General features: G+C 29.1%; 2 protein-coding genes across 3 annotated transcripts; both read left to right on the plus strand.

Annotated features, from left to right (window-relative positions):
- Positions 1-9567: 9567 nt before the first annotated feature.
- Positions 9568-13728, plus strand: LOC114191968 (uncharacterized). Its single transcript, XM_028081447.2, has 10 exons — positions 9568-9737; positions 10022-10274; positions 10403-10607; positions 10846-10936; positions 11037-11182; positions 11583-11826; positions 11945-12049; positions 12149-12331; positions 12635-12839; positions 13060-13728. Exons 2-10 carry the CDS (start codon positions 10055-10057, stop codon positions 13542-13544), a joined length of 1884 nt encoding a protein of 627 aa, XP_027937248.1. The 5' UTR covers positions 9568-9737; positions 10022-10054; the 3' UTR covers positions 13545-13728.
- A 5324-nt stretch (positions 13729-19052) lies between these two features.
- Positions 19053-22780, plus strand: LOC114191818 (calcium-binding protein CBP-like). Of its 2 annotated transcripts, none has more exons than XM_028081224.2 (5): positions 19053-19666; positions 21061-21107; positions 21211-21401; positions 21970-21988; positions 22517-22780. In XM_028081224.2, exons 1-5 carry the CDS (start codon positions 19183-19185, stop codon positions 22619-22621), a joined length of 846 nt encoding a protein of 281 aa, XP_027937025.1. In that variant the 5' UTR covers positions 19053-19182; the 3' UTR covers positions 22622-22780. The 2 variants fall into 2 exon arrangements, with proteins under 2 accessions (XP_027937025.1, XP_027937026.1); XM_028081225.2 differs by having other exon boundaries at positions 19059-19666; positions 21226-21401.
- The last annotated feature ends 3072 nt before the right edge of the window (positions 22781-25852 follow it).

A 25852-nucleotide genomic window follows, 5' to 3' on the forward strand; every position in this document is an offset into this window, starting at 1 on the left:
GATGATTATGCTTAATCATTTTTGTTGGAGTCAAATAAAGTGACCATCTCTTAATCATTTATTAAACTTTGACAAATCTCACCCTTTATTGTAGGGTGATCGTCTTTCCCTCTACTCTTACAACTTTGTTGCTTAGGATTGTTTAATGTTCCTTTAATAGATAAATTAATGATTTGTTGAATTGATTAACTATGTAAGATTCCTATTCTAGATACATAATTATCTTTCAGGTTAAATATCTGTTTAATCTCTTAACTTTAAGTGAATTTTAGAATTAGTCTATTTTAAAATTTTAGACCAATTTAGTCATTTATTTTTCGAAATATGTGAATTTAATCATTTTAATCAAATTTTGGTAAGTTTATTTGACATTTCAAACGCATTTCATAATAGTATTTGACTTAACATTAAAACAAAAATGTGTCAAACAGTATAAACAACTCAAATACAATCTTGAAATGCGTATAAAACATCAAATAAAAAATTTGATTAAAAGGACTAAATCCACGTATTTAAAAAGATAAAAGATTAAATTTGTCCAAAATTTCGAAATTGACTAATTCCAAAATTTACCAAAAGTTAAGGGACCACAAATATATTTAACCCTTATCTTATATATATATATATATATATATATATATATATATATATAAATAAACATTCCAAATTGTAAATAGTTCATAAAGTTCAAATTTAACATAATGTTAAAACAAGGCATTGTTTCACAATATTACAAGTACAATGTAATGATTATAATCTAACATTTGTAATCAATCAATTATAATATTCAATGAACAATATTGTTAAAATCATATATGTCTAATTATCTTAACCACAAAGGGATCTGAATTGATTAATAGGCTTTTATCTGGTTTAAGATGAATCTTGAATGAATCTTTAGGTTTTAAAGCTCAATTAATCAATTTCACAGTTCTGGGTTAATGGACTGTTTAAATCAATCAAGGAAGATTATGAGAGAGAAGAAAGAAGCAAGACACACAATTTATACTGGTTCGATTCAGGGCGAATCTACATCCAGTCTTCTCCTAAGTAACACACTTAGGAGGATTCCACTAAACAGATAGGATTCAAGAATTACAAGCACACCTATATAATTCTAGACCCTAAAAACCCAAGAACTTGATCTACCAATCAAGAACTCCCCCTAGGAGCAATGCATCCACACAATTGCACCTAGGTCCACACTTCAAACACTGAAGCAACTGTAATCAGAAATACAGTAAACAAAATCAAGAAACGAATACACTTATGTTGTGCAGATTTGACAAAAAGCTCATTGATTCAAGCAAGACCCATCATGGTAGAATCAACCATCAATCTTCTTGGATCTGCACTTGAGTGATCTTCCAGACTATTCAATCTCTCTGTGACTATCAGAAGATTCTCTCTCAGAAGGAAAAACTGCGTGATTTATCAATTTTCTCTTGTCTCCAAACAAATTCTAAAAACAGCTTTTATACAGAGTTTTCTGCTGTCACTAATTGATTAGCAATTTACCTAATCGATTATCGTGAGTATATTTTCACTTCCTTTGTGCCATACTCACAGCTAATCCATTAGTTAAAAAACTAATCATATGCAAGATTACACAACAGGCCTAAAATACATTTGATAAATAGAAGCTATTTGCCTAATGCATATCATAACTAGACCAAGCTATGTTTTATTCTAAACCAGTAGACATCATCAAAATCATTCTTCATTCATAGGTGAAGTAGCTCCTCCTACCAACAAATATAAATAAAATCACTATTAATTTCAAACAATTTGATGAAGGATGAACACCTAGTCAAGCACATAATTTAATATACACAAAAATAAATCACACACCTCAATTAAATTATTAAAGTTCACATTCTCTCGATGTTATTTATTTGTCATCTAATATAAAGTTATACACTAAAAACAAAGTTAAACCAACACAATAATATCTTTTATTATCGTACAATACTTAATCAAAAACAAGATCACAAATAATTTTAATTCCAAATGTTTACATAAATCGTGTTCATATTTCTAAAGTTATTTATAGGGATAGAGATTTCAATAATCATCACAAAATAATACAAATAACATTTCTTATAATACATTTTTAATTAATAACAATTTTAAAGGTATACAAACAATAATTCTAGTATTAATCACAGTTATTATGCTCCATACTAAAACCAAATTCTATTACAATTAAAAAAGAACTAGTTTTACGTAATTCATGTTAAAAAAATATACATAATAGAAAATAGAGCAAACTTCTAAAGACTCAATTTATCTAAACAATAAAGAAAAAAAAAACACGTCAAAACATTTCCCAATCACTTAGAAACAACATTAAACCAAAAATTTAAGAATTTAAAAAATAATGGAATCATGAACGTCTATGAGGACTAATTTTATAAGAATGCATTATAGAAAGAAAAAAAATGAGACCACACAACTAGTCTTTGTATTATTATCTCTAAAATAATTAATCATAGTTTGGTCCCTTCATATTCCATGCATCCAACCCTCACAACAGCCGGCAAAATTTGACCAATTCCAAATCCAAACCAAACACGTCTTTGCAGTAGCAGAACAGAAAAAGCACGTTGACTATTAGCTTTTAATTATTAAAATTTAAAATGGGCAACTGATTAATTCCATAGTCAAATAATTACGTCATTCAACATTTAAGATGCATTCATACTTTAAATTGTATTATATATTTGTGTTTGATACTTTTATATATATATATATATATATATATATATATATATATATATATATATATATATATAATATTTTAGAATACTTTACTATTATTTATCAATAAAGTATTTAATATATAAATCTATAATATTTATATAATAAATAATAATTTATAATTTTTATGTTAAAAGTATTTAATATATTTAATTTTAATTTTAATTTATACAAAAATAATTATATATTTTTTAATATACATATAACATATGTTGTATCTTTTTATTTTTAAAATTAACATATCGATTACGTATTATATATTCGATACATATATCATAATAGGAAAAATAAATATCTAATTTACTTTATAAACGTACCCAGATAAAATTACAAGACATTGAAGTTGATGAGTTGAAAGATTATTATTTTGAAAGAAAAAAAAAAACTTAAAACTCCACGTTTAAATACCAAGTTGAACATTTGTCCGATTTAAAACCCTAATAAAATGTTATTGGTTATAGATAAGCCTTACGTGTTACTTTTAACCATTATAGAATCAGATCCCAAAGAAACATAGAAACAAACAGAAAACAACTGCGAAAATAAAGTATAATAATGTAAAAGTTTGAACGAAGGGAACTAACGGATAAATTCTACTGAAAAAAGTAGCATCTAACATACTTTTTCAACTATTATTTTCTTAAATTCTTCTCAATTGTTATTAATATTTATTAATTTATACAAGTTGTCAACACTTATTATCTACTTGCTTTTAAGTGAGTATAAGTCACTTCTACTTTTAGTTAAAAAATGACTTTTCTCAAAATATTGAGATTAGTCGATTTATTAATTTATCTCGTGTGTGAGATAAGAAATTAGTTGATGTCGAATTTTTAACATAGTATGTGTACGTGGGATAAAAAATTAATGGATAGTCCGTTAGCGGTTCGATATGGAGTAAAATAGAGTGTTCAAGAAAGTTCACTAAGATAGGTTCTAACATGATACCATGTTAGAAGTGAACTTTAAGCCTAACTCAAACCCACAAAATCGAGATGTAAGGTAAAGATTGCACTCACTCATATATTGTGAATTAACCTTATCTCTAATTGACGTGAGACTTCCAACAATAATTAACGAACATTATTTTTCTAAAATTTTAATTACTTATTTAATCAATTAATTATTATTGTTTTGTAAAATCTACCACCTAATACTTTTAACATTTATTATTATTTTTTTCATATTTTTACGAGTTATGAATTGATTTGTTTTAAATAAAGCTAATGTGAACGTTGGGGAATGTTCTGTTTACTTTAAGGAAGCGCGTTTATTCAAGCAAGAGACTGTATCTTAGCCATGTGCTTCCACCAAAAAATTCCAAAATTATTTGTACTTTCTTTAATTTTTTATTCTATTAGATAAAGGCGATGCGAGTTTTTATAATTAATTTTTATACTTATAACTGTTTCTTTTATTACGATAATGGTTATTTTTATCATGCTATTTTTTTTTTTTATCATTGTGTGGAGTGTCTTTGGAATAGTGTATATATATTACTAATTATAACGAAGAACCAAAAATTTTGAAAGGAAAATAAAAATTTGATTTTCTATGTTCTGAATCAACCAAAAGACACGTTTGAATATTTGAAAGAGGTGTTAAATTTTTCAATGCTTTTGTCCAAAAGTTTTCATTGCGTAAACGAAGGTTGAAGTGAAGTGTAAGTTTGTTTTTCATCTGTAAACTTATAATTATTTTTCCTTTTTATCATTTTTATAATAATTGTACCTACCTTAACCGAGTATCTATTTGTAAGATTATTATAGACGTGATTATAAATATTTTATACTTTTTATTATCACACAACTAAACTAATATAATAATTAATTATATTCCAAGAAAAAATATAGGTAATATAATTTGTTTCAGTTGGTTAAATTTATTTTCTAATCTTATGTAAGTTAAAAAGTATATAAATGAAAAATATCACTAAGAAAATATTCATTCAATTTTTTTCTTATTTAATAGTGAAAACAAAAACATTACCCATATGTGTATTCAATTTTTTCATAATAATAGAAAATTATTATTTGTATTATTATTATTATTATTATTATTATAAAATTAAGTATAAATAATTTTTTTCATTTTGTTGCCAAGTAATTTTTTTTATTTTGTAGATAATATTTTAATTAAAAAAAGTAGAAGCATAAAAAGAAAGTCAAATAAAAAAATAATTAAACTAATTAATTTTTTACTTAAAAATAATATTGATAAAATAACTATTTTAATTCAAAAAAATACTTAAAAGGTCAAATTGTAAAACACATGTAAACAAAAAAATTCATTTTTATATAGATATAGATATAAATATATAGGTATAGACTATCATGCATAGATATGATATGTGTATTGTATACGATACGTATTCAACGCGCTGATATGTTTATTTTGAGCTGTCAAAATGGGTTGGAACCCGCGAGCCAACCCGGCTCATCACGGATTCGGGCCGGGTTGGGTTGAAATTTTTTTATAAATTTTAATACGGGTTGATTTTTGACCCGGCTCATTTAGAACTCAGCTCATCCGAATTGAATCCGTGGTGAGCCGGGTTAGCTCACCAACCCGTAGATAAAAGGGTCACACAAGTGTTTTTATTTTTTTATTAAGTTGGGTTTTACATTTGGGTCATGTTAAGTTATTTTTTTATCCAACACATAAATAATTTGTATTTTTTTTTTATTTTGGTTTGTATTTGGATTGTGTTAAAGTTTATTTAGATTCTAATTAGAATTACAAATTAGTTTTGACTGAAAAAAATAATATTTTTTTTTAATTAAGCGAACCCGTGAGCTAATCCGTTTAACCTGCTAACCCGTGGTGGGGCGGGTCGGGTTCGAATTTTTTTGGCTCGCTAAAAAGTTAGCCGGATTGGGTTGGCTCACTAAATCAACCCGTGGTGGGTCGAACCGGGTCGGATCGAGTTATTCGTTTTGACAGCTCTAGGTGTGATATATGTATATTAAATATTGTACAATAAATTTTAAAAATATGATAAATATGTTATTGTTATTGGGTGCATCCAAAATAAAATCATAGATATTAAAGTTCTCAACATAAAAAATTATAAATTATTATCATCATTAAATTATTGTTACTTTATAGATCATATGCTTCATTAATAAGTATCAATAAAATATCTTAAAGTATCAGATATTGACACATGTCAAACAAATATACTTAACCTAAATTGAAATATTGAATATAAATAAAGATAAAGTATACTAAATTATATCTCTTTTTATACGTTACTAACAACTTAATTACTTGCTTGACACTAAAGAACATCACTCTCACTTTTAACTTTAAAAAAATATTTTAAAATCTCAAAGTAAGTATAAAAAATTTATAAATGCTAAATATATAAAGTATAATAAATTAAACAAATTTACTTTTCCATATATATATATATATATATATATAAATTTGGAAACCATAAACATATATAAGAAATAACAAAGCCCGCTCACTAGAGATGGCAAATAAACTCGTCCCCGTGGGTATTGCCCGAACCTGTCCCCGTTTTGACGGGGAATCCCCGCATTGACTGGGTATGGGTATGGGTATGGGGAATCCCCGACTTTTTCAGTTGGGTATGGGGATGGGTATGGGGATGTACATATACCCGCCATAATACCCGTCCCCGCCATATCTCCATTCTCGTTTAAATTATTAAAATATTCACAATTAATCAAGTAACCCCTATATATATATATTTTTTTTTTTCTATTTTTTATTTCTTTTAATTATTTCATTTGTCATGAAACTCATTCTCATCTCCAATATATTTTTTATCTTATCATAACCTTTATGTAATTATGTTAAAATGATGTATGTTAATTAAAAAAAAATTATGCCTCACATTTGAATATTTATATTATTTTTTAATATTTTTATTTATTATAAATTTTTCTTTCACATGAGAATGTTTATACTCTCAATTTAAGATAATATAAAAAAAATTCTTTACTTATTATTATTATTAATTTTTATTTAATTTGAAGAACTCTTTTGTTTCATTAAAATAATTTTCGTTATTTTTCAACCATTAATTATATGTTAATATTTGAAAAGTTTTCTTAATTCTCTAAGATATTTTTCGTCTTATCATACCTTAGTTATACATTTGATTTCCTTTGTGTGATTTTTTTCGATAGTCTCTCAAATTATTTCTAAAACACACATTTGTTAGTTTTTTAATATTTTTATTTATTTTTTTTATTTTCATCATGTAGAATAATATTTCGATATATTCTATCTAATTATTTTTTATTTTATAACTCATTATTAATCATAATGTAATTTTTTCACTTTAAATTCTGTTTGAAGTGGTTAAAATTTTATATATATATATATATATATATATATATATATATATATATAATGATATTTAGGAATAGTATATGATAATTCACTACAAGAAAAACATGAAATGGTGACTGATTTAGTCAGTAACCCATATCAGTCACTATTTTTCGTCATTGGTGGTAGTAGTTGATTTATTGTCTGAATCAATGACTAAATTAGTGACCGATTCAATGATCGAATCTGTACTTGATTTAGTGACCAATTTAATTACTAATTTATATGTAATTTAATGACAAATTTTTTGGTCACTAATGATATTTCTATTTAATTTTAACCACTTCAAACATAATTTAATAATTAGTTCTGTAAGGTACTTTTCATTTTATCATACCTTAATTATACATTTGATTTCCTTTGTGCGATTTCTTTCGATAGTCTCTCAAATTATTTCTAAAACACACATTTGTTAGTCTTTTAATATTTTTATTTATTGTTTATTTTCATTATGTAGAATAATATTTCGATATATTCTATCTAATTATTTGTTATTTTATAACTCACTATTAATCATACTGTAATTTTTTCCACTTTAATTGTATAAATAACTTTTATTTACTACAATATAAAAATTTAATGTAATTGCTATGAATATTTTTTTGTCACTATCCAACATATATTGAAGTTCAAAAGATACAAAATCTATGTCAAAATTTTATTATTATGTTTATTATTTGTTCTTTGTGTCATTTTGATCAAGTGATGTATTATAACTTTTATTAGTGTATAAAAAAGAGATTCATTATAATTTAAAAAATTGAAGTAAACAAACATTTAAAATATATTTTAATTTGAATATTTGTTTTCCTTTTATTATTATGTTTATTATTTATTCTTTGTGTCATTTTGATCAAGTGATATATTATAACTTTTATTAGTGTATAAAAAAGATATTCATTAGAATTTAAAAAATTGAAGTAAACAAACATTTAAAATATATTTTAATTTAAATATTTGTTTTCCTTTTATATTTTTTTGAAATATTTTTTAATTTTATCAACTAAGTTCATCAATGTTGTAGTTTGCAAATTTAACAAATGTTTTGGTTCACATGAAATTTTATTTGGTATTCTAATATAAAATGTAAACAATTATAATTTATTTTAAGGTATTTGGCATCGAAGAAAATCCTCCTAATATTGAATATTTCATAATATTATGTTTTCTTTACCGTAATTTTTTTTCTTTTATAAAAATTAATATTGAAGTAGTTAGAACACGGGTACGGGTATGGGTACGAGATTATACCCGTTACCCGGTGGGGATGGGGATGGGAAAAAAGTTTGATACCCGTTGGGTTTGGGTATGGGGATGGGGATGAATTTTTTATGCGGGGATGGGTATGGGATAGCGAAACCCGTCCCCGCCCCGCCCCGTTGCCATCCCTACCGCTCACTTGTTAACCTCTCAATTTAAAACATTCAAATTCTCTTTTCAGTAAAAATAATATTTTAAATTTTATCTAAGTATTTTAAATAGTTTTAATTTGATTTTATTTTAAAAATATAATATAGTTCCATGGAATTTGTAGTTCCAATGTGTCACCGAAAGTAAGATGAAGTAGTTCAGTCTCCAAAATTGATGATACACATGTAATTCGTTATTCGCGTAACGAAAAACTAATTTATATATTTTAAAAATAAAGAGGGATTAAATGGAGAACTTTATTGAGTGAAAATTTAGCCTTTAAAAGAGAATAACAAAAATTTGAAAAAAAAAATCATCATGTAGATTACAAGAAACCCAGTTAAAGAAATATGTGGGTGGAAAGAGTTATTACTACAATGTAATGATTTAGGGCGCATTCAATGCAACATGTTCTTTATTTATTTTATTTTTTGTACAAAGACGGTGACATATATGATATTTTCCACTTTAGCTAAATTAGTGGTTCTATTTTAAGTTGTTTTAGTCAAAATGATGTTTATGAGAAACAAATTCAACAAGAAAATGGTGAAATCATCGTCTGAATTTTTCACAATCATTTTTGTTGAATACGGACAAAAAAATTTCAAAAGAGAGAATACAGAATAACACGTAAAAGTTATTTGTTGGGAAAATAAAAAAGAAATGAGATTTTTTAATTAAATTAACAAATTAAAAGTAGATCAAGTTCAGAAATTTGAGGGCAGGCACATGAAAATCCTTCTGTTGAACCAACACGCAATACTAAAATAAACAGATAAAAAGAATATTAAACGATTTCGGGTTTTCTTAAATAAAATCTTGAAATTGAATATTTTGAATGATAAAAACAAACTTTAAAAGGTAATATTAATTAAGGTATTATAAAATAATACAAGCCTATAAACACAACTTAAAAGATTGATTAAAAATTATAAAATAAATGAGAAATTAATATTGTAATTTAGCATTTGTTAAAATAATTACAAGAATAACAATAAAAAAGAAAAGAAAATAGTTACATACAACAAAGAAAGATGCCATTGTGAATAGTGGGGTGGGACCATGGCTGCTTCTCTTCTTAATAGCTTCTCCCTCTCTCTCTATTTAGCAGCTCTGAGCTTGGGGGGTACACAGGACACTAAAGTTTAGATCTTTATGTGTCTAGTGTCTTGGGTTGTTCTTCATTGAGCTCTTTCTCTAAGGTAAAAGCTAGCTTTTTTGTTGTTTTTTTGTGGTAATTGGTTTTGCATGTTGAGCTTATTTAGTAGCTATACACTGCATTGCTACTGATTTTTAAAGGGCATGCTTGTTTTGCTTTTGTTTTGATTCTTTTTATGTTAATGTGGTTCACATGTTTTTGGTGGGTTGAGGAGATTCAAGTTCATGTGTGTCTTAATGTCTTTCTGCTACTGTTTTATTCTGCATTCAAGAGTTGAAATGGGTTGTTCTTATTTTCCAGCTTTCTGATCCCTTTTGCTATGTGCAGATTGCATATAGGTTTGAGTGTTGAAGCTTTAAAATGGGGAGATATTCAACACCCTTTGTGGGTCTTCTTCTGCTGTTTTGCCTGGTTTCATCTTCAGAGGCAGAGTATTTGAAGTATAAAGACCCTAAGGTGCCACTGAATGTCAGAATCAGTGACTTGATGAAGCGAATGAGCCTGGAAGAAAAGATAGGCCAGATGACACAGATTGAAAGGGAAGTTGCTACTCCCGATGTCATAAAGAAGTACTTCATTGGTAAGTACTGAAAGTTTCTCATCAAATCCGTAACCAAATCAAGTGTTTGGTACCGGTTTTTGTATCTGAGTGTGTGCTGGATTTTTTTGTTGTTAAAGAAATCTCTGTGCATGTTTTCTGATGAACAGGGAGTGTGCTCAGTGGTGGAGGCAGTGTTCCAGCACCAAAGGCATCTGCTGAGACTTGGCAGAAAATGGTGAATGAGATGCAGAAAGCAGCATTGTCTACTCGCCTTGCAATTCCGATGATCTATGGAATAGATGCAGTTCATGGCCACAACAATGTCTACAATGCTACAATTTTCCCTCACAATGTTGGGTTAGGAGTTACCAGGCAAGTTTATGCATGTGCTAGAATAGAAAGAACAGTCATGAAAGAAAGAGGAACAATTGACAACAAGAATCTGGTTTTCCAATTACTAATGAAGTAATTCTGGTGGAAGCTATATTTGAACATGTGAACTTTTTTGGCACCCCAAATCAACAATTAAAAGCATTTCTTAGTGGTATTCTGATCTTTAAAATGAATGTTATTTTTCTCTTTAATTATAATGAGATCTAGTGTTTAACAGGGATCCAGTGCTCATAAAAAAGATTGGAGATGCAACTGCTCTTGAAGTTAGAGCAACAGGAATTCCATATGTCTTTGCTCCATGTATTGCGGTAAGTAAAAGCAATATCTAAATATTTTGTTGTTGTTTTTACCATAAACAACACTTATATGTTTGCTGACATAACATGTTCTTAACTGATTCATCCACAGGTCTGCAGAGATCCAAGATGGGGACGTTGCTATGAAAGCTACAGTGAAGACTATAGAATTGTTAGAACTATGACTGAGATTATACCTGGCTTGCAAGGAGATATCCCTGCCAATTCCGTCAAGGGAGTTCCCTTTGTTGCTGGAAAGTAAGATTTTTGTTTGTGGTTAGATATTGCAGTTTTTTTTTTTATGGTTTAGAAGAGGCCTTGGCCATTAACATGCAAGCAATGTGTTTATCATACATACTGTACTGCAACATAAAGCAATCAAATAATCTAATAACAATTTTATCTTCTCAATGCATATCTATATGTGAGTTTGATTAGTTGTTATCAATCATTTTGTTGAGAATTTGAACCTCATATGTTCAGACTTATCAATATATTTTTTTCTAAGAATATGGATGTCATATGTTAAACTCATGCATTTCTCTGGCCATCAATGTGGGGACATATTCTTAAGCATTCCTCATTCAAACTTTATCAATAATTTTTTGTTGACACTTGAAATAAAAAACTTCTTCTCATTTTAATTACTTTGATCTAGGAACAAGGTTGCAGCTTGCGCCAAGCACTATGTGGGAGATGGTGGCACATACAAGGGTATCAATGAGAACAACACATTGATCAGTTACAATGGATTGCTTGGCATTCACATGCCAGCATACTATAACTCTATTATCAAGGGTGTTTCAACAGTAATGATCTCATACTCTAGCTGGAACGGGGTGAAAATGCATGCTAACCGAAAACTTATCACTGATTACCTCAAGAACAAATTGCGTTTCAGGGTAAAAATTTGTCTATTCAGTCCTATAATTTAAATATTGACACATACAAGTCAAAACACAGAGAAAATAGAAATGAGTGGAGATGCTTCATGTGACGTGCTTCTTTCCTACCTTTCAGGGTTTTGTCATATCAGATTGGCAGGGTATTGACAGGATCACCTCGCCACCTCATGCTAACTATTCATACTCTGTTCAGGCTGGGGTCAGTGCTGGAATTGACATGGTAAAGTTTATTATCATTTTGAAAGAGTAAAGTGGCTTTTCATCATGAGAATTTAGCATTGTTATTTACTTTTTAGTTAACTGTTTCATTATTTATCAGATTATGGTTCCCTTCAACTACACTGAGTTCATTGATGAATTGACCCGTCAAGTAAAGAACAATATTATCCCAATGAGCAGGATTGATGATGCCGTGGCAAGAATCTTAAGAGTAAAATTTGTCATGGGGTTATTTGAAAATCCACTTCCTGATCCAAGCCTGCTAAACCAACTGGGTAAACAGGTATATTTTCTTGTTTTCTTGGAAAAATGATTTTTGACAATTAAATTTTGACAACTTTCTTTTATAACCTGAGGTGTCATCTTCTAAGTTCTAAGTGACTTCCTATTTTTTCATTTCTCTATATTTCAAAACTACTTAGAAGATGTCGCCTCAGGTTGGAAGAGAAAGTTATCAAATTTAGTTGTTAAAATATCATTTTCCTTTTTCTTGAGATTATCCTTTGGACAAATGCATGTTCTTTTTGCATTTCTTTCAAATGGAAAGAGTTTGTTTCTTGATAGAGCATCATTCATGTATAAACAGGAACACAGAGAATTAGCAAGGGAAGCTGTGAGGAAATCCCTTGTGTTGCTAAAGAATGGTAAATCTTCTAAGAAGCCACTGCTTCCTCTTCCCAAAAAGTCTGCAAAAATACTGGTAGCAGGAAGTCATGCTGACAATTTGGGCTACCAATGTGGAGGATGGACGATTGCCTGGCAGGGACTCAGTGACAAGAATCTCACTTCAGGTAAGTCAGTAAGATTAATGTTGGTGTCTGCCAAAATACTCTAAAACGACACAAATCTAGAATCCTCTACCAGGGTGGTTGAGTTTGTTTATGTTACTGTCAGAATATGAAGAATCAAGAGACTAATACTAGATTACTAGTATAAAGTTAGTTTGATCTCTAGTTTCTTCCTGTGGGAGTTATAGAATCTGATGATGTAATTTCATTTCTTACATTACAGGTACAACCATCCTCAGTGCTGTGAAACAAACTGTGGATCCTGCCACTGAAGTTGTCTTCAATGAAAACCCTGATGTGAACTTTGTCAAGTCAAACAAATTTTCCTATGCCATTGTTGTTGTGGGAGAACACAACTATGCTGAAACATTTGGTGACAGTTTGAATCTAACTATACCTGAGCCTGGTCCAAGCACCATCACCAATGTGTGTGGAGCCATTCGATGTGTAGTTGTTGTGATCAGTGGCCGCCCAGTTGTGATTCAGCCATATCTATCAAAAATTGATGCACTTGTGGCTGCATGGCTTCCTGGAACTGAAGGTCAAGGTGTTGCTGATGTTCTCTATGGTGACTATGAATTCACTGGGAAGCTGGCAAGAACATGGTTCAAGAGAGTGGATCAGCTCCCAATGAATGTTGGTGATAAACATTATGATCCTCTGTTTCCATTTGGATTTGGGTTGACTACAAACCTCACTAAATACTGAAAGTGAAAACTGATATTTTGATGTATTAGTATGAAAAAGGAACCACCCTTTTGCACTAGGAGAGCCTTGAAATTGTCCATTGATGAGGGTTTTGATAACTTATGCTTATCTGGTGTGCAGCTAGAACCAGAAGCTTCAAAATATGAATTCAATGTCAACCATTGCAGACTTTTCATTTTGATTACAGCACGTTGCAAGTTTGTTTAATATTAGAAGGGAAGTGGTTTTAGTATAAAATAATTTAGTGATTCTATTTTTTTATGAGATTTTATAGTAATTAGAAGTTGATTCATTATTATAATGAGAAGAATTATTACTTTTTGAAAAAAAGTAATCGATTAGGGTTAAATATGTTTTTGGTTCCTTAATTTTAAGTGAATTTTGAAATTAGTGTATTTTGAAATTTTGGAATAATTTAGTTCTTCATATTTTAAAATACTTGGATTTAGTATTTTTAATTAAATTTTATTTAGTTTATCTGATGTTTTGTACACATTTTAGGATTGTATTTGAGTTGTTTATACTATTTGACATTTTTTCTTTAATGTTAAGTCAAATGTTATTTTGAAACGTGTTTGAAATGTTAAATAAACTTAACAAAATTTGATTTAAAGGACTAAATCTATGTGTTTTGAAAGATAAAAAGTTAGATTGATCCAAAATTTTGAAATGGACTAATTTCAAAATTTACTGAAAGTTTAGAGACAGAAACATGTTTAATCTTGATTTTATAACGGCTCATAAGCAAATTTTTTATTCCCTTTTAAGTTTTTTCCAGTTTCTAATTATTTTGAACACTTGGGAAAAACAAATTAAAAACAAAATAAAATGATTATTTAATAAAAGGTAGTATGGAAAAAGTTTAAATAGGAAAGAAGTATCTTATCTTCTGGAAAAATACACTCAAGTTCTCCCTGGTAAATGAATAAAAATACTCTCGTTCGGAAATAGAAAGTTTTCATTAAATATTCTCCTTAGTGATAATAATTGAATAAAGGAAGAGAGAACTTTGGAACACAATCGTAAAAGATGACGGAAGAAAGTGGTTTAGCAGAACATCAACCCATTGATCTACAAGTGGTATATGATGCACTTCAAGCTTCTTAGATAAAACTTTTCCCATACAAATAACCTTAGTATATTCTCACTTATAAATTTAATAAAATTTAATTAAAAAATTAAATTTACATATTTTTATAAATGGGACTAAATTTGTCTAAAATTGAAAAAAAAAATTAATTTTAATTTTTATTGAAAGTTAAGAAATTAAAATCATATTTAATCTAATCTTTAAATACAAATTTCTAAAAATTCCTCTTATTTGGAAAAATTCCTGCTCTTTAGATGATGGACTTCATTTCACTTTAATAAATTTGAGAGGAATGGAAAAGACAAACATCTTTTCAAATAAATTATTTTTGAAAGAAAAATTTACTTATGAAATAAAAAGAAATGAAACATTTTATTTTGATATGAGCATTTTAATAAGACTTTTTATCTTTATAGGTTTTTTAAAATTTGTGGATGAATTCTCTTCGAAACGTTGAACGGTGAGTGCATAGATAAAAGGATCTTAAGTAGTTATTAAATAAAGAAATGTTTATAGAGAATAATACTGTTTTAATTATAAATTTTAGACATAAGAAATTTAGTTTCACATGAAAAATAGTTGTAAATAATAATTTTGAAATTGGGCTTATTGAGCCCAACAAGGGAGGTGTGGACATTGGAAGAGTAAAAGGTAAGAATAAAATATTGGCTGAAGCTAGTGAAAGGTGAACAAAGAAAAGTAAAAAAGGCCATGAAAAACATGATCCTAAGAAGATATGAGAAACATGATCCAAAGAAGACATGCAACGAACTAACATGGTTATCACTTGATATTTTCAGCCTAATCTCTTAATAATCTAATTATCAATTTCTTTTGAATTATGAAATTCAAATATTCCCTCAATTTACCTTAAATGTAATGAGGTTAGAATTTGCATCCCAATTTCAAGTGGTTATAAATATCTTTTAAAAAAAAAATACATTTGGATGTTTGACGAAAATGAGAGATTTCTAAAGTTTTTTTAAGGAAGACAATTATCTTCTTAATCGAGTCTTTTCTTAAATCCTTGGATCAAGTAGATTCCATTAACACTTATCTTAGATATTTTCCTTTGAGCTACCCAATTGACTTTTAACTTTTCTTCTTCATGTTTTGTTCATTTTCTAAGTTCAATACGTATGTTCATGTTCTTTTTATAAAAGCAAGTTCACACTTGAATAATAGCACATGGATGAAACTCATGTTTAATAAGAAACTCTAACAACTAGGGATAGCAAAACAGGATAATTATGCTAGTTTTGGCTTGACTCACCCTTGGTTTGTCAAAAATGTGTTAGGTTGGACTGACTTGCCATTGTAAAATGAGTCAGGAAATACAACATACCTCAGCACAAGACAAGTCAGAGGGCGGACCCGTCACTTTTTTCTTTTTTAATTCTTTGAAATTTTTATTATAAATTTTGTTTGTGTATATACTTATAAAAGAATATTTAAAGTATATTTACTCATACAAATATTTTCAAACTTTTAATTAATCAATTAATATTTTTAATTAGATAAAATAAAATAATTATTACATTTACATGTTAAATTACTCTATTATAATTAATAATTGAAACTTAGTTTGTAAGGATTAATGATTTAAATTATAATAGTATGCATATTTACATTTTTACAAAAATATATTATAAAAAATCTAATCTTTTTAATTATTTTTAATTTAAAAATATAAAAAAATCAAAATAAAATAAAACAGGCCAACGGGCCAAGGTGGGCTGACCTACATTTGACCCGTCAGTTTGGTGGACTAGGCGGACCAGGCCAAAACGGGCTGGCAGGTTAAAAATGCTAACCCGAGCCACCTTGTTTTGAGGGACTGATGGGGTGGCTCGTCGGGTCCATCCCCACTTTGTCACCCATGCTAACAAATTTTATTATAACTGTCCATTTGTGATTGTTCTTTGTTTTTGCAAGGTTGGCCAATCTCCACTGTATTGGTCCCCAAAGGCTCACTTGGTGTCCCTTGCTCCAACTGGTCATTAAGTTTTATGTCTTATCAATTGTCCAACCCGTTCGGAGGGTAACTGCACAAGGCACTTTTACGATCAAGTTAGAGAGTCTCAGTAAATGAGTATTAAATGTTGTAATGCATGTGTTAACAATCGTATTTGAGACCTTTATTTACTGTTGTTGATATGAGCTTCCACCTTTTTTTTGCCTAATCATGGTCCAATCACACTTTAATCAGCATAGTTGGTTGATATGTGGTTATTATTGGCTAAGAGTTAATTTGACCTTTATTTTGCAATCGGTTGGTCGTGCCAATCGACTAGGTGATCGGTCCCAGGGTGTACTGGTCGGCCTTGTCAGTCAGTCTAGATGATTGGTCCTAGAGTGTACTGGTCGATCTTGCCAATCAATTTGAGTGATCGGCCTAAGGGTGCAGTGGTCAATCTTATTAGTCGGTTTGGATTATCGACCCAAGGGTATACTAATCAGCTCGCCAATCAATTTGAGTGATCGATCCAAGGATGTACTGGTTTATTGACCAAAATGATATATACCATACATTTTTACTTTTTTGTCGTCCTACTTTTAAATACAAAAACACTCGTATTTATATAATCATATGTATTTATATATTCATGTAGATTAAATATGTACCTAAAAGTGAACATCATTGAGTTTTATATTCTTGTATTCTAAATTATGAAAAAACAAGACAAATTTAAATTTCATAACTCTAATATACTAATTCAAGTTAGATTTTTATCATCTATCAATCTTCATTTGTTGCTTTGGAATCTTTCTCCAATTCTCCATAGTAACTTTAGCATACCGAGAGGCCAATATGGAACCATTTTCTTCAACTCCTTCAATTGTGCCTCGTACATAACACATTTGGCCTCATGAAATAATTTGTTGTTATGTTGAGTTGAAAATGCATTATGAATTCCGTAATTCGAAACTATTACAAATTACACAACTTAAAATATATTTTCATGATATAAAATCCAAAATATATTTATAAACTACACAATTTAGTATATATTTTCATATTATATTAAAGGCATAAATACATTTTTTGTTTCAATTTTCGTGAATTTTGTTTCGTTTGGTGTCGAAATATTTAAAATAGTCCTAATTTTTGTAATTTGTGGTCAATTTGGTCCTTTTTGCAGACGTCATTTAAATCGTTAACTGAAGTGAACAATAACTGCCACGTGTCATTCTGTGGTTTTTTTTAATTTTAAAAAAGTTGTCCACGTGTCAAGTTAGCATTGTGACACATGACAATATCTCATGGCTTATATTCAATTTGGTCCCACTTTTCGTTAATTTTGTTCAATTTAGTCCCAATTTTCGTTAATTTTGTTAAATTCAGTCATAATTTTGTCTCTATCCAAAATGACCAAATTTATTTTTTATATAAATGTTATATTGAAAATTTTATTTTTATTAAAATTCACATTTATTTTAAATATTTCTTTCATTATTTTTATACCAAACCTAACTATATTTTTTGGAGGAAAACTATTATATATGGGTGATTTTTGGTACATGTAAAAAATAGGGTTAAAGTTAGTTTAAAATTAGAGGAAAAATTCTTCATTATTTTTAAAATTAGAAAAAAATTTCTTTATTATTTTTTAAATGATTCAGTACAACACTTATATAGAAATTAAATTTGATGAATTTAGAGAGAAGCAAAATTGTGACTGATTTGAACAAAATTAACAAAATTGAGACTAAATTGAACAAAATTGATGAAAATTTGGACCAAATTGAATATAAGCCACGAGATACTGTCATGTGTCACAATGCTGACTTGACATGTGGACAACTTTTTAAAATTAAAAAAAATTAAAAAAACCACGAAGTGACATGTGATAATTACTGTTCATTTCCGTTAACGATTTGAACGACGTCTGCAAACCAAATTGACTACAAATTATAAAAATCATGATCATTTTAAACATTTGAAAAAAATGAAGACCAAACGAAGCAAAGCTCACAAAAATTGGGATCAAAGTATTTAAGCCTATATTAAATTAGTAATCGAAAACAAGTTTCTAAACTAGAGTATAAACATGAACATTGTAAGTACTTTCAACCTTCTTAACAAAAAGTAATTATCTAAGAAAAAGAGGGGAAATGGAAACCTAAACCAAATGTAATGGCTTGACCTCTGTGTTTTACCGGCAGAAATAATGACTCTGTTTTATCCACTAGTAACAATAAAATTTCCATAAAAGTAAATTATACATTACCAACTTATGAAATAAACGGTGCACATATAAGAAAAAAAAGTAAACATAAAAAATATTAAGAGGAACTAAACGCAAAAGGTGGTAATTTATTAAGTACAGAAAAATATAGATTTTTACATATTTCTAAAATTCCGTGAAAAAAAGACACCATGCTAAATTTTGCACACACAAGTGGCAAAACGCCAAAACCGGCCCTGGAAATATAAACTAAACACTAAGGTGAATTGGTACTCCAAATATCAAACACTTTCTTCTCCGTCCTTTTCTTCACCAAATCGTAACATCCAACTTTTCTCAACTCAAATTCCCTTTCGACATGTCAGGCTACCCTAACCAGCCTCCCGGCTACGGCTACGGCTACGGCGCCCCTCCGCCATCACAATACGGTGCTCCTCCGACGTCGCAGTCCTACGGCGCCCCACCGCCCGGCCAGTCCTACGGCGCTCCGCCGTCTGGCCAATCCTACAGCGCCTCCCCCTACGGCCAGCCGTCCGCTCCCTACGCCGCTCCTTACAGCAAACCACCGAAGGAGGGGTCCCACTCCCAAAGCAGCAGCGGAGGAGGCTATCCTCCAGCGGCGTCGTACGGGAGCCCGTTCGCGTCGCTGGTTCCGTCGGCGTTTCCGCCGGGCACGGACCCCAGCATAGTGGCGTGCTTCCAGATTGCGGATCAAGACGGAAGCGGCTTCATCGACGACAAGGAATTGCAGAGAGCGTTGTCTTCGTATAACCAAAGCTTCAGCCTCAGAACCGTTCATCTTCTCATGTATCACTTCACCAATTCCAACGTCAAGAAGATAGGTACCATTTCCACTCTCTTGAAAATTTTAGGTTTTCCGGCGCACGGTGCTAAGCTGCGCCGGTGTTTGGAATTTTTTTTTGTCGTTTTGTTATTTTATTTTATTTTTTGCGCGTTTTGGTTTACCTGCATGCGAAACGCGTGTCGTGCTTTGAATGCGAATGCAGTTATTTTTTTTGCGCGTTGTCGCTTGCTAGTTTAATTTTGGGTATGACTTTTCGAGGGAGCACCTTCTTGGTAGCACGAAGGATCCACTCTATGTGCTGGTTTCGTTATTTCCGCGTTTGGTTTGTGAAAATTTACTAATATTAAATGAATTTAATTAATTAATCACTAATTAGTGCAGATTGGTTTAATTAACCGTTTCATTGATTGTTGTACCACTGTTGACTTGTATAATCAGTAGGACTGCACTAGTGTTTCAGATACTTTTTTAATTTCATTAAGTTAACTGGCCTTTATTTTAAACAAATTTGGTTTTACTGAAAATTAGGAACTGTAGAAAATAGAAATTATATTCAAGTGAAGTAGTTAGAGTATTGCAGTGGGGACTTAAATGCTTTCAAATATGCTAATAAAACAAACAACTTTTGAAAAAGTAGCTAAGGGTTTTTTAAATATGGAAATAACAAAATGTGGAAATAGTTTCTCGTTGTATCTATTTTCTTTGTTGTTATTTCACAATGAATGCATACTAGTAGCCTTTCATTTATACTTCCATTTAAAAATATGTTAACTAATGTATAATTGCTCACACAATTGCATTTTTCATTTAAAGTAATTAATAGTTGGTAAAATCTAAGGTATAATTGGTAAGATAATAATTAATCTCATCTTAGATCAAATTTTGAAACAAAAGATCAATAGAGGAGGAAGTTTTTTGTTTCCAATAGAAGTCATATACGTGTACATATATTAATATTAAACTTATATTGGAAAAGTGTAAAACAATTAAAAAGTTGGCTGTAACGTGTTTACATGACGTGGCTATAGTGGCCCCCTATGTCATGACTTTCCTTTGGTTCGACTACATCTTTTGGACGATTATATGGTTCTGAAAAATTACTGGGTCTCACCTGTTAAAATTTTATTTTGTAACGTTGATTTGATGTTGACTGTAAGGATTTGGTTTGGAAAATTATGTGCCCTCTTGAATAATTGTTTTTAAACTTGAAAATTTATTTTGAAACACTGTATAGTCTATGTGAGATTTCTAGCAACTGTTCGTAATCAATTATTTAAGATTGTAGCAGGTAAAGTGTAGGAGCAGTTTTGTTACCGTCACCCTTCTCTTATTATAGATAGTAAATGGTAGTCTGTAAATGTTTGGTATTAATAATATGATTAAATTAAAGGAAAGTTTTTCAACTTTTGACTTCGTCGTAATGCATTGCAGGACCCAAGGAATTCACATCTTTATTTTACAGTCTTCAGAACTGGAGGGTATATGTCCTTTTCCCCTTTTATTTTTATTCACTGTTAATTATGATTTTTCAATTTGCCAATTATCCTGTCTGTAAATTTGAAAATTATTCTTGTAACTCAGAGATATTTGTTGCAGTCCATTTTTGAGAGATTTGACAAGGACAGAAGTGGAAAAATCGATTCCAATGAGTTGCGAGATGCTCTACTGAGTTTGGGTTATGCTGTTTCTCCTGTTGTATTGGATTTGCTGGTTTCAAAGTTTGACAAAACTGGGGGAAAAAGCAAGGCTATAGAATATGACAATTTCATCGAGTATGGCTTTTCTACAAATCTTATCTTTTTATTTTGGATACAAATTTATTTATATAATGAAAATCGAAATTTAGCTCATCTGAAGTAAGAATAAAATAAGTAGTTTTAGTTTTGAAAATTGACGATTAATACTCCAATAAATTGACGATGATTTGTTATGTACATGTCTATAATTTCATCTATTGATTTTCCTATGATTAGATTATTTACTTTATCATGTTAAATAAGTTATTCACTTTGGGGAAACCATATCCACTCTAAGGATCCTCCCGTAGGTATCTCTTCTATTTTTATTTATTTTTGGTTTAAGTCCAATGTTTTGCTTTTACTATGACAGAGAAGACAGAGCAAAGTCGTCCCTGTACAATACCCACATAGACTCAGACACTTTTATTTTTAATTTGTTATATAGTGTTAGTTAAGGAACCGCATTTTCCAGATTTAAAATGGGAACAACTTACAGTAAAAATTCTATTTCCAGGAGCATTGCCACTACTTTTTTTTCTTGTTGTGTTGTGTGTATAACTTGAATATATAAACTGATTTCTTCCCATGTTTACTGATGCAGGTGTTGTCTTACTGTTAAGGTGAGCAAACAAACCACTGTGACTTATTTATTATTCTTTAGTTTCTGCAAATAAACATCTAATTGTTCTCATCTGATACCGAAATCCGAAATAAACAGAAGCAAAATGACAATTCTAGTGATGGTGGGGCTGCGGCCTTATCGAACTGCATGCATATTTACTCAACCATACATAACCTTTTAAAAATTTGCTTTATTGCCAATGCATTTTTGTTAATCTTGATCAGTAAAAGTTAGCAGTGTTGGGTACGTCTTGGATAAGTTTTATAACTATTATCAGAGGCCGACAAATGAGACATGAATATACTCTGTTTCTTAGATAAGTTGACTCTAAGATATCTTTGCAAAAGCATATGATCCTTTTCGTGAAATTTACTGCTTTATTTAGATGATTAGTGAAACATATTCAACCTGGTCCGATTTCTTAGTGTTAATCACAAATTCTTGTCTAATGAAACGGCTAATTTTGAAAAAATGAAATGAAAGTGATGAATGTAATTGAATTTAATTATGGTATTTGGTATTGCAGGGACTAACTGACAAATTCAAGGAGAAAGATACAGCGTATACGGGGACTGCAACCTTCTCCTATGAAGCCTTTATGCTGACAGTCCTGCCATTCCTAACAGCGTAGGAAAGTAATGGTGTGTGGTTGGGTATGGCCAAGCTCTGTATTTGGTTTGAAAATGTGTGATTGAATTGCTTTACTATTGCCTGCTTTTAACTATGGTAGTATTCCTCAACTTGTTTACTTTATAAATAATTAAACACTATGTTTTATGCCTCTTCATAATTTTTTCTTTGGGGGCTGCTGTTTGTGAATTAAGCCACAAAAATTAGATTCCCTTCTACTGCGAATCCGTCACCGGATAATGATTAGGTTACAAATATTTAGAAGGGTTAAATATGTTTTTCTTTCTTAATTTTAAGTGAAAATTAAAATTAGTTCTTTTTCGAAACATTGACCTAATTTAGTCCTCTAACTTTAGAAATGTTTGGATTTAATCTTTTTAACTAATTTTTTTTAAAACTTATTTAATGTTTGAAACGTGTTTCATGAGAGCATTTGAGTGTTTATCGTGTTTGACACATCTCTCTTCAATATTAATTAAGAAACTGTTTTGAAACATCAAATAAAAATAAAATTTTGTTAAAAGGATTAAATCCAAACATTTTTAAAGTTAGAGGATTGTAAAGTTAGAGGACTAAATTAAGTCAAGGTTTCAGAGATAGATTAATTCTAAATTTTACTGAAAGTTAAGGAACCAAAAACATATTTAACCCTATATAAAATATAAATCCTCTCTAATTTTCTTTAAAGAGGTGGGAATATTTTATAATTACTTTAAAACATATTTAAAAACATTTATGTTAATTATATTTTAAAAATATTTATCAGTAATATGATAAAAAAGTTAAATGAATTTCAAAATGCTATCCTTCTTCCATATAAGACAGACACAGGTACACAATCATTTACAATTATTCAAGGAGATAATTTTTAGATAATTTCATGATAATTTCATGCTAGTTTTATGTATATTATTGAAAAATAATTACATAATTATTTTATTTGCATGTTATAAATATATCGCATAGAGAGAGACAGAGAGTGAACTGATATTATATTGGTTATATTTTTTAGACATTGTGTAAATTGATATTGGTTATATTTTATACTGTCATTTGATTATGAATTTTAAAATTATTGCTTTTTTATAAAAGAAAAAAAATCAAATGTGGATCTCGGATGATTTTAACTGATTGATAATATAAAAAGATATTTAACTCGTCAATATATTACAATTATAATTTATAAATTGGCTGGTAATTAATTGAAATGCAATTCTTTCTTTTGTTAGAAAAACACACATCTTACTTTTGACTAGTCATAGGGACTAATATCGGAACACGTGTATGACAATAAACGGAAAAATAAATAATTATAATACATGTTTTACTAAAATGAACCGCGTAACAAATTTACATATTGAAATTAATAAAATGAAGTAGCATCTAAACAATTTGTATAAAATATTCTTGCAGGTCATTTAGATTTATTTCTATGTTGAAATAGTTAATAATAGTTTTCTCCAATGTCCAAAACAACTAGATTATAACTTCCTAAGTTTTGAGTGAATCAATAGAAAGACCAGGTAATTCCTTTCATTGTCTATTACATGTTGCAATAGCTCTTTATTATTTGTTTAACTCTTTATAAAAAAAAATTATAAATACTAATGTTCTATAAGTCATGAATAGATGTCTTTAGAGAATGTTAGAAGGTGTATTGTGAAAAAACTTTTAAAATGTTTTTAGGTGTATTAAAACCCTATTTGTAGAGTTGGTCATTTCTTTCATCGTCCATGTACCCGTTTTACTTACTCGAATAATCAAAATTGTTTTTGGATTTCAGTGATTTCCTTGTAACATACTCAACTTATCAATGGAACATCAACCTTCTATAGAGTAACATAATTTAATCTGATCACCTACACTTACACTATCTCAAAAAGTTGTTAAAAGTTCATATTGTTAAAAGTCGTCTCATCTTTATTAGGGCTTAGTGTTGTGATTACATGTATAAGTAATAGTAGTAGAGAGAGACAGTTCAAGTAGCAGTCTAAGAGTTTGGAAGGTCAAATTTTTTTTAAAAATAAGATCTTTCATTTAAATTTTTTTTTATATAAAATTATTTAGTAATTATCATAATTAACTATTTCTCTTTCTATTGTTATATATATATATTTTGTTATTATCTTGATCATTCAAAGAGCACATACATATATTTTCTGATTAGAGATAGTAAATAAACTCATCTCCATGGGTATTGTTCAAATTCGTCCCCGCATTGACTGAGTATGAGTATGGGTACGGAGAATCTCTGACTTTTTTAATTGGGTATGGAGATGGGTATGGGGATGTACATATCCCCGCCATAATACCCGTCCCCGTTTAAATTATTAAAATATTCACAATTAATTAAGTAACCATATATATATATATATATATATATTTAATAATTTATTCATAGCTTTCTAGTTGACATATTCATATATTTTATATGAAACAAAAAATTGTAACATATAAAACACTACTAAAAATAAGTTTATACAAAGAATGAGTTAAAACAATAAAACCTAGTTCTGGTTGTCAAGAAAGTAAACTCGATAGTATAATTATAATATCTTGAAGTCCTAAGTTTCTTTCTCCTTCTCAAGTCTCAACATTTTTACATACATCCAGAGTTTATAGTAAGATTAATAATTAATAAAAATAATTATATATATACAAACTATATGTTTCTCCTTTCCTATAAAAAGCACCCATGTTTAAATGGGAATCCATGGAGTCATAAAATTGAAAAAAACTAATAAGTACAAAATAATCAATTTTAAACATTATGAACCATAAAAAAATGGTAACTTTTTATTTTCCTAAACTTTAATTATCTTTTTACATAAAACTCAACTTTCGATGTAGAGTTTAGTTTTGATCTTATTTAACATTTGTAGTCTTTTAATTCTTATTGTTAGAATTAATGTATTGTCCACGAAAAAACTAAATTCTAATATAATTAATAATTTTGTAGAAAATTTTCAGCAATCAAGATATATACAAAAAACTCTCAAAATCTGTAAATTGAAAAATACCGAAAACAAAATCGAACAAAAGAAACACATTTTTAATCCTAATACAAATCCAACAAACAAAATAAAAACAACAACATAAATAAAAGAAAAAACATATTAAAAAGAAATGAGAAATGAGGATAAAAGTACTAGTATACACAATCAACATGAGATTCAAAAACGTAATATGTCAAAACTTTTGAAAAAAGACTCTAACATAGAAAAAAACAAAG

This window comes from Vigna unguiculata, chromosome 7 (assembly GCF_037176805.1).
Source record: "Vigna unguiculata cultivar grain cowpea cultivar isolate G323 ecotype 2 chromosome 7, ASM3717680v1, whole genome shotgun sequence".
NCBI lineage: Eukaryota > Viridiplantae > Streptophyta > Magnoliopsida > Fabales > Fabaceae > Vigna > Vigna unguiculata.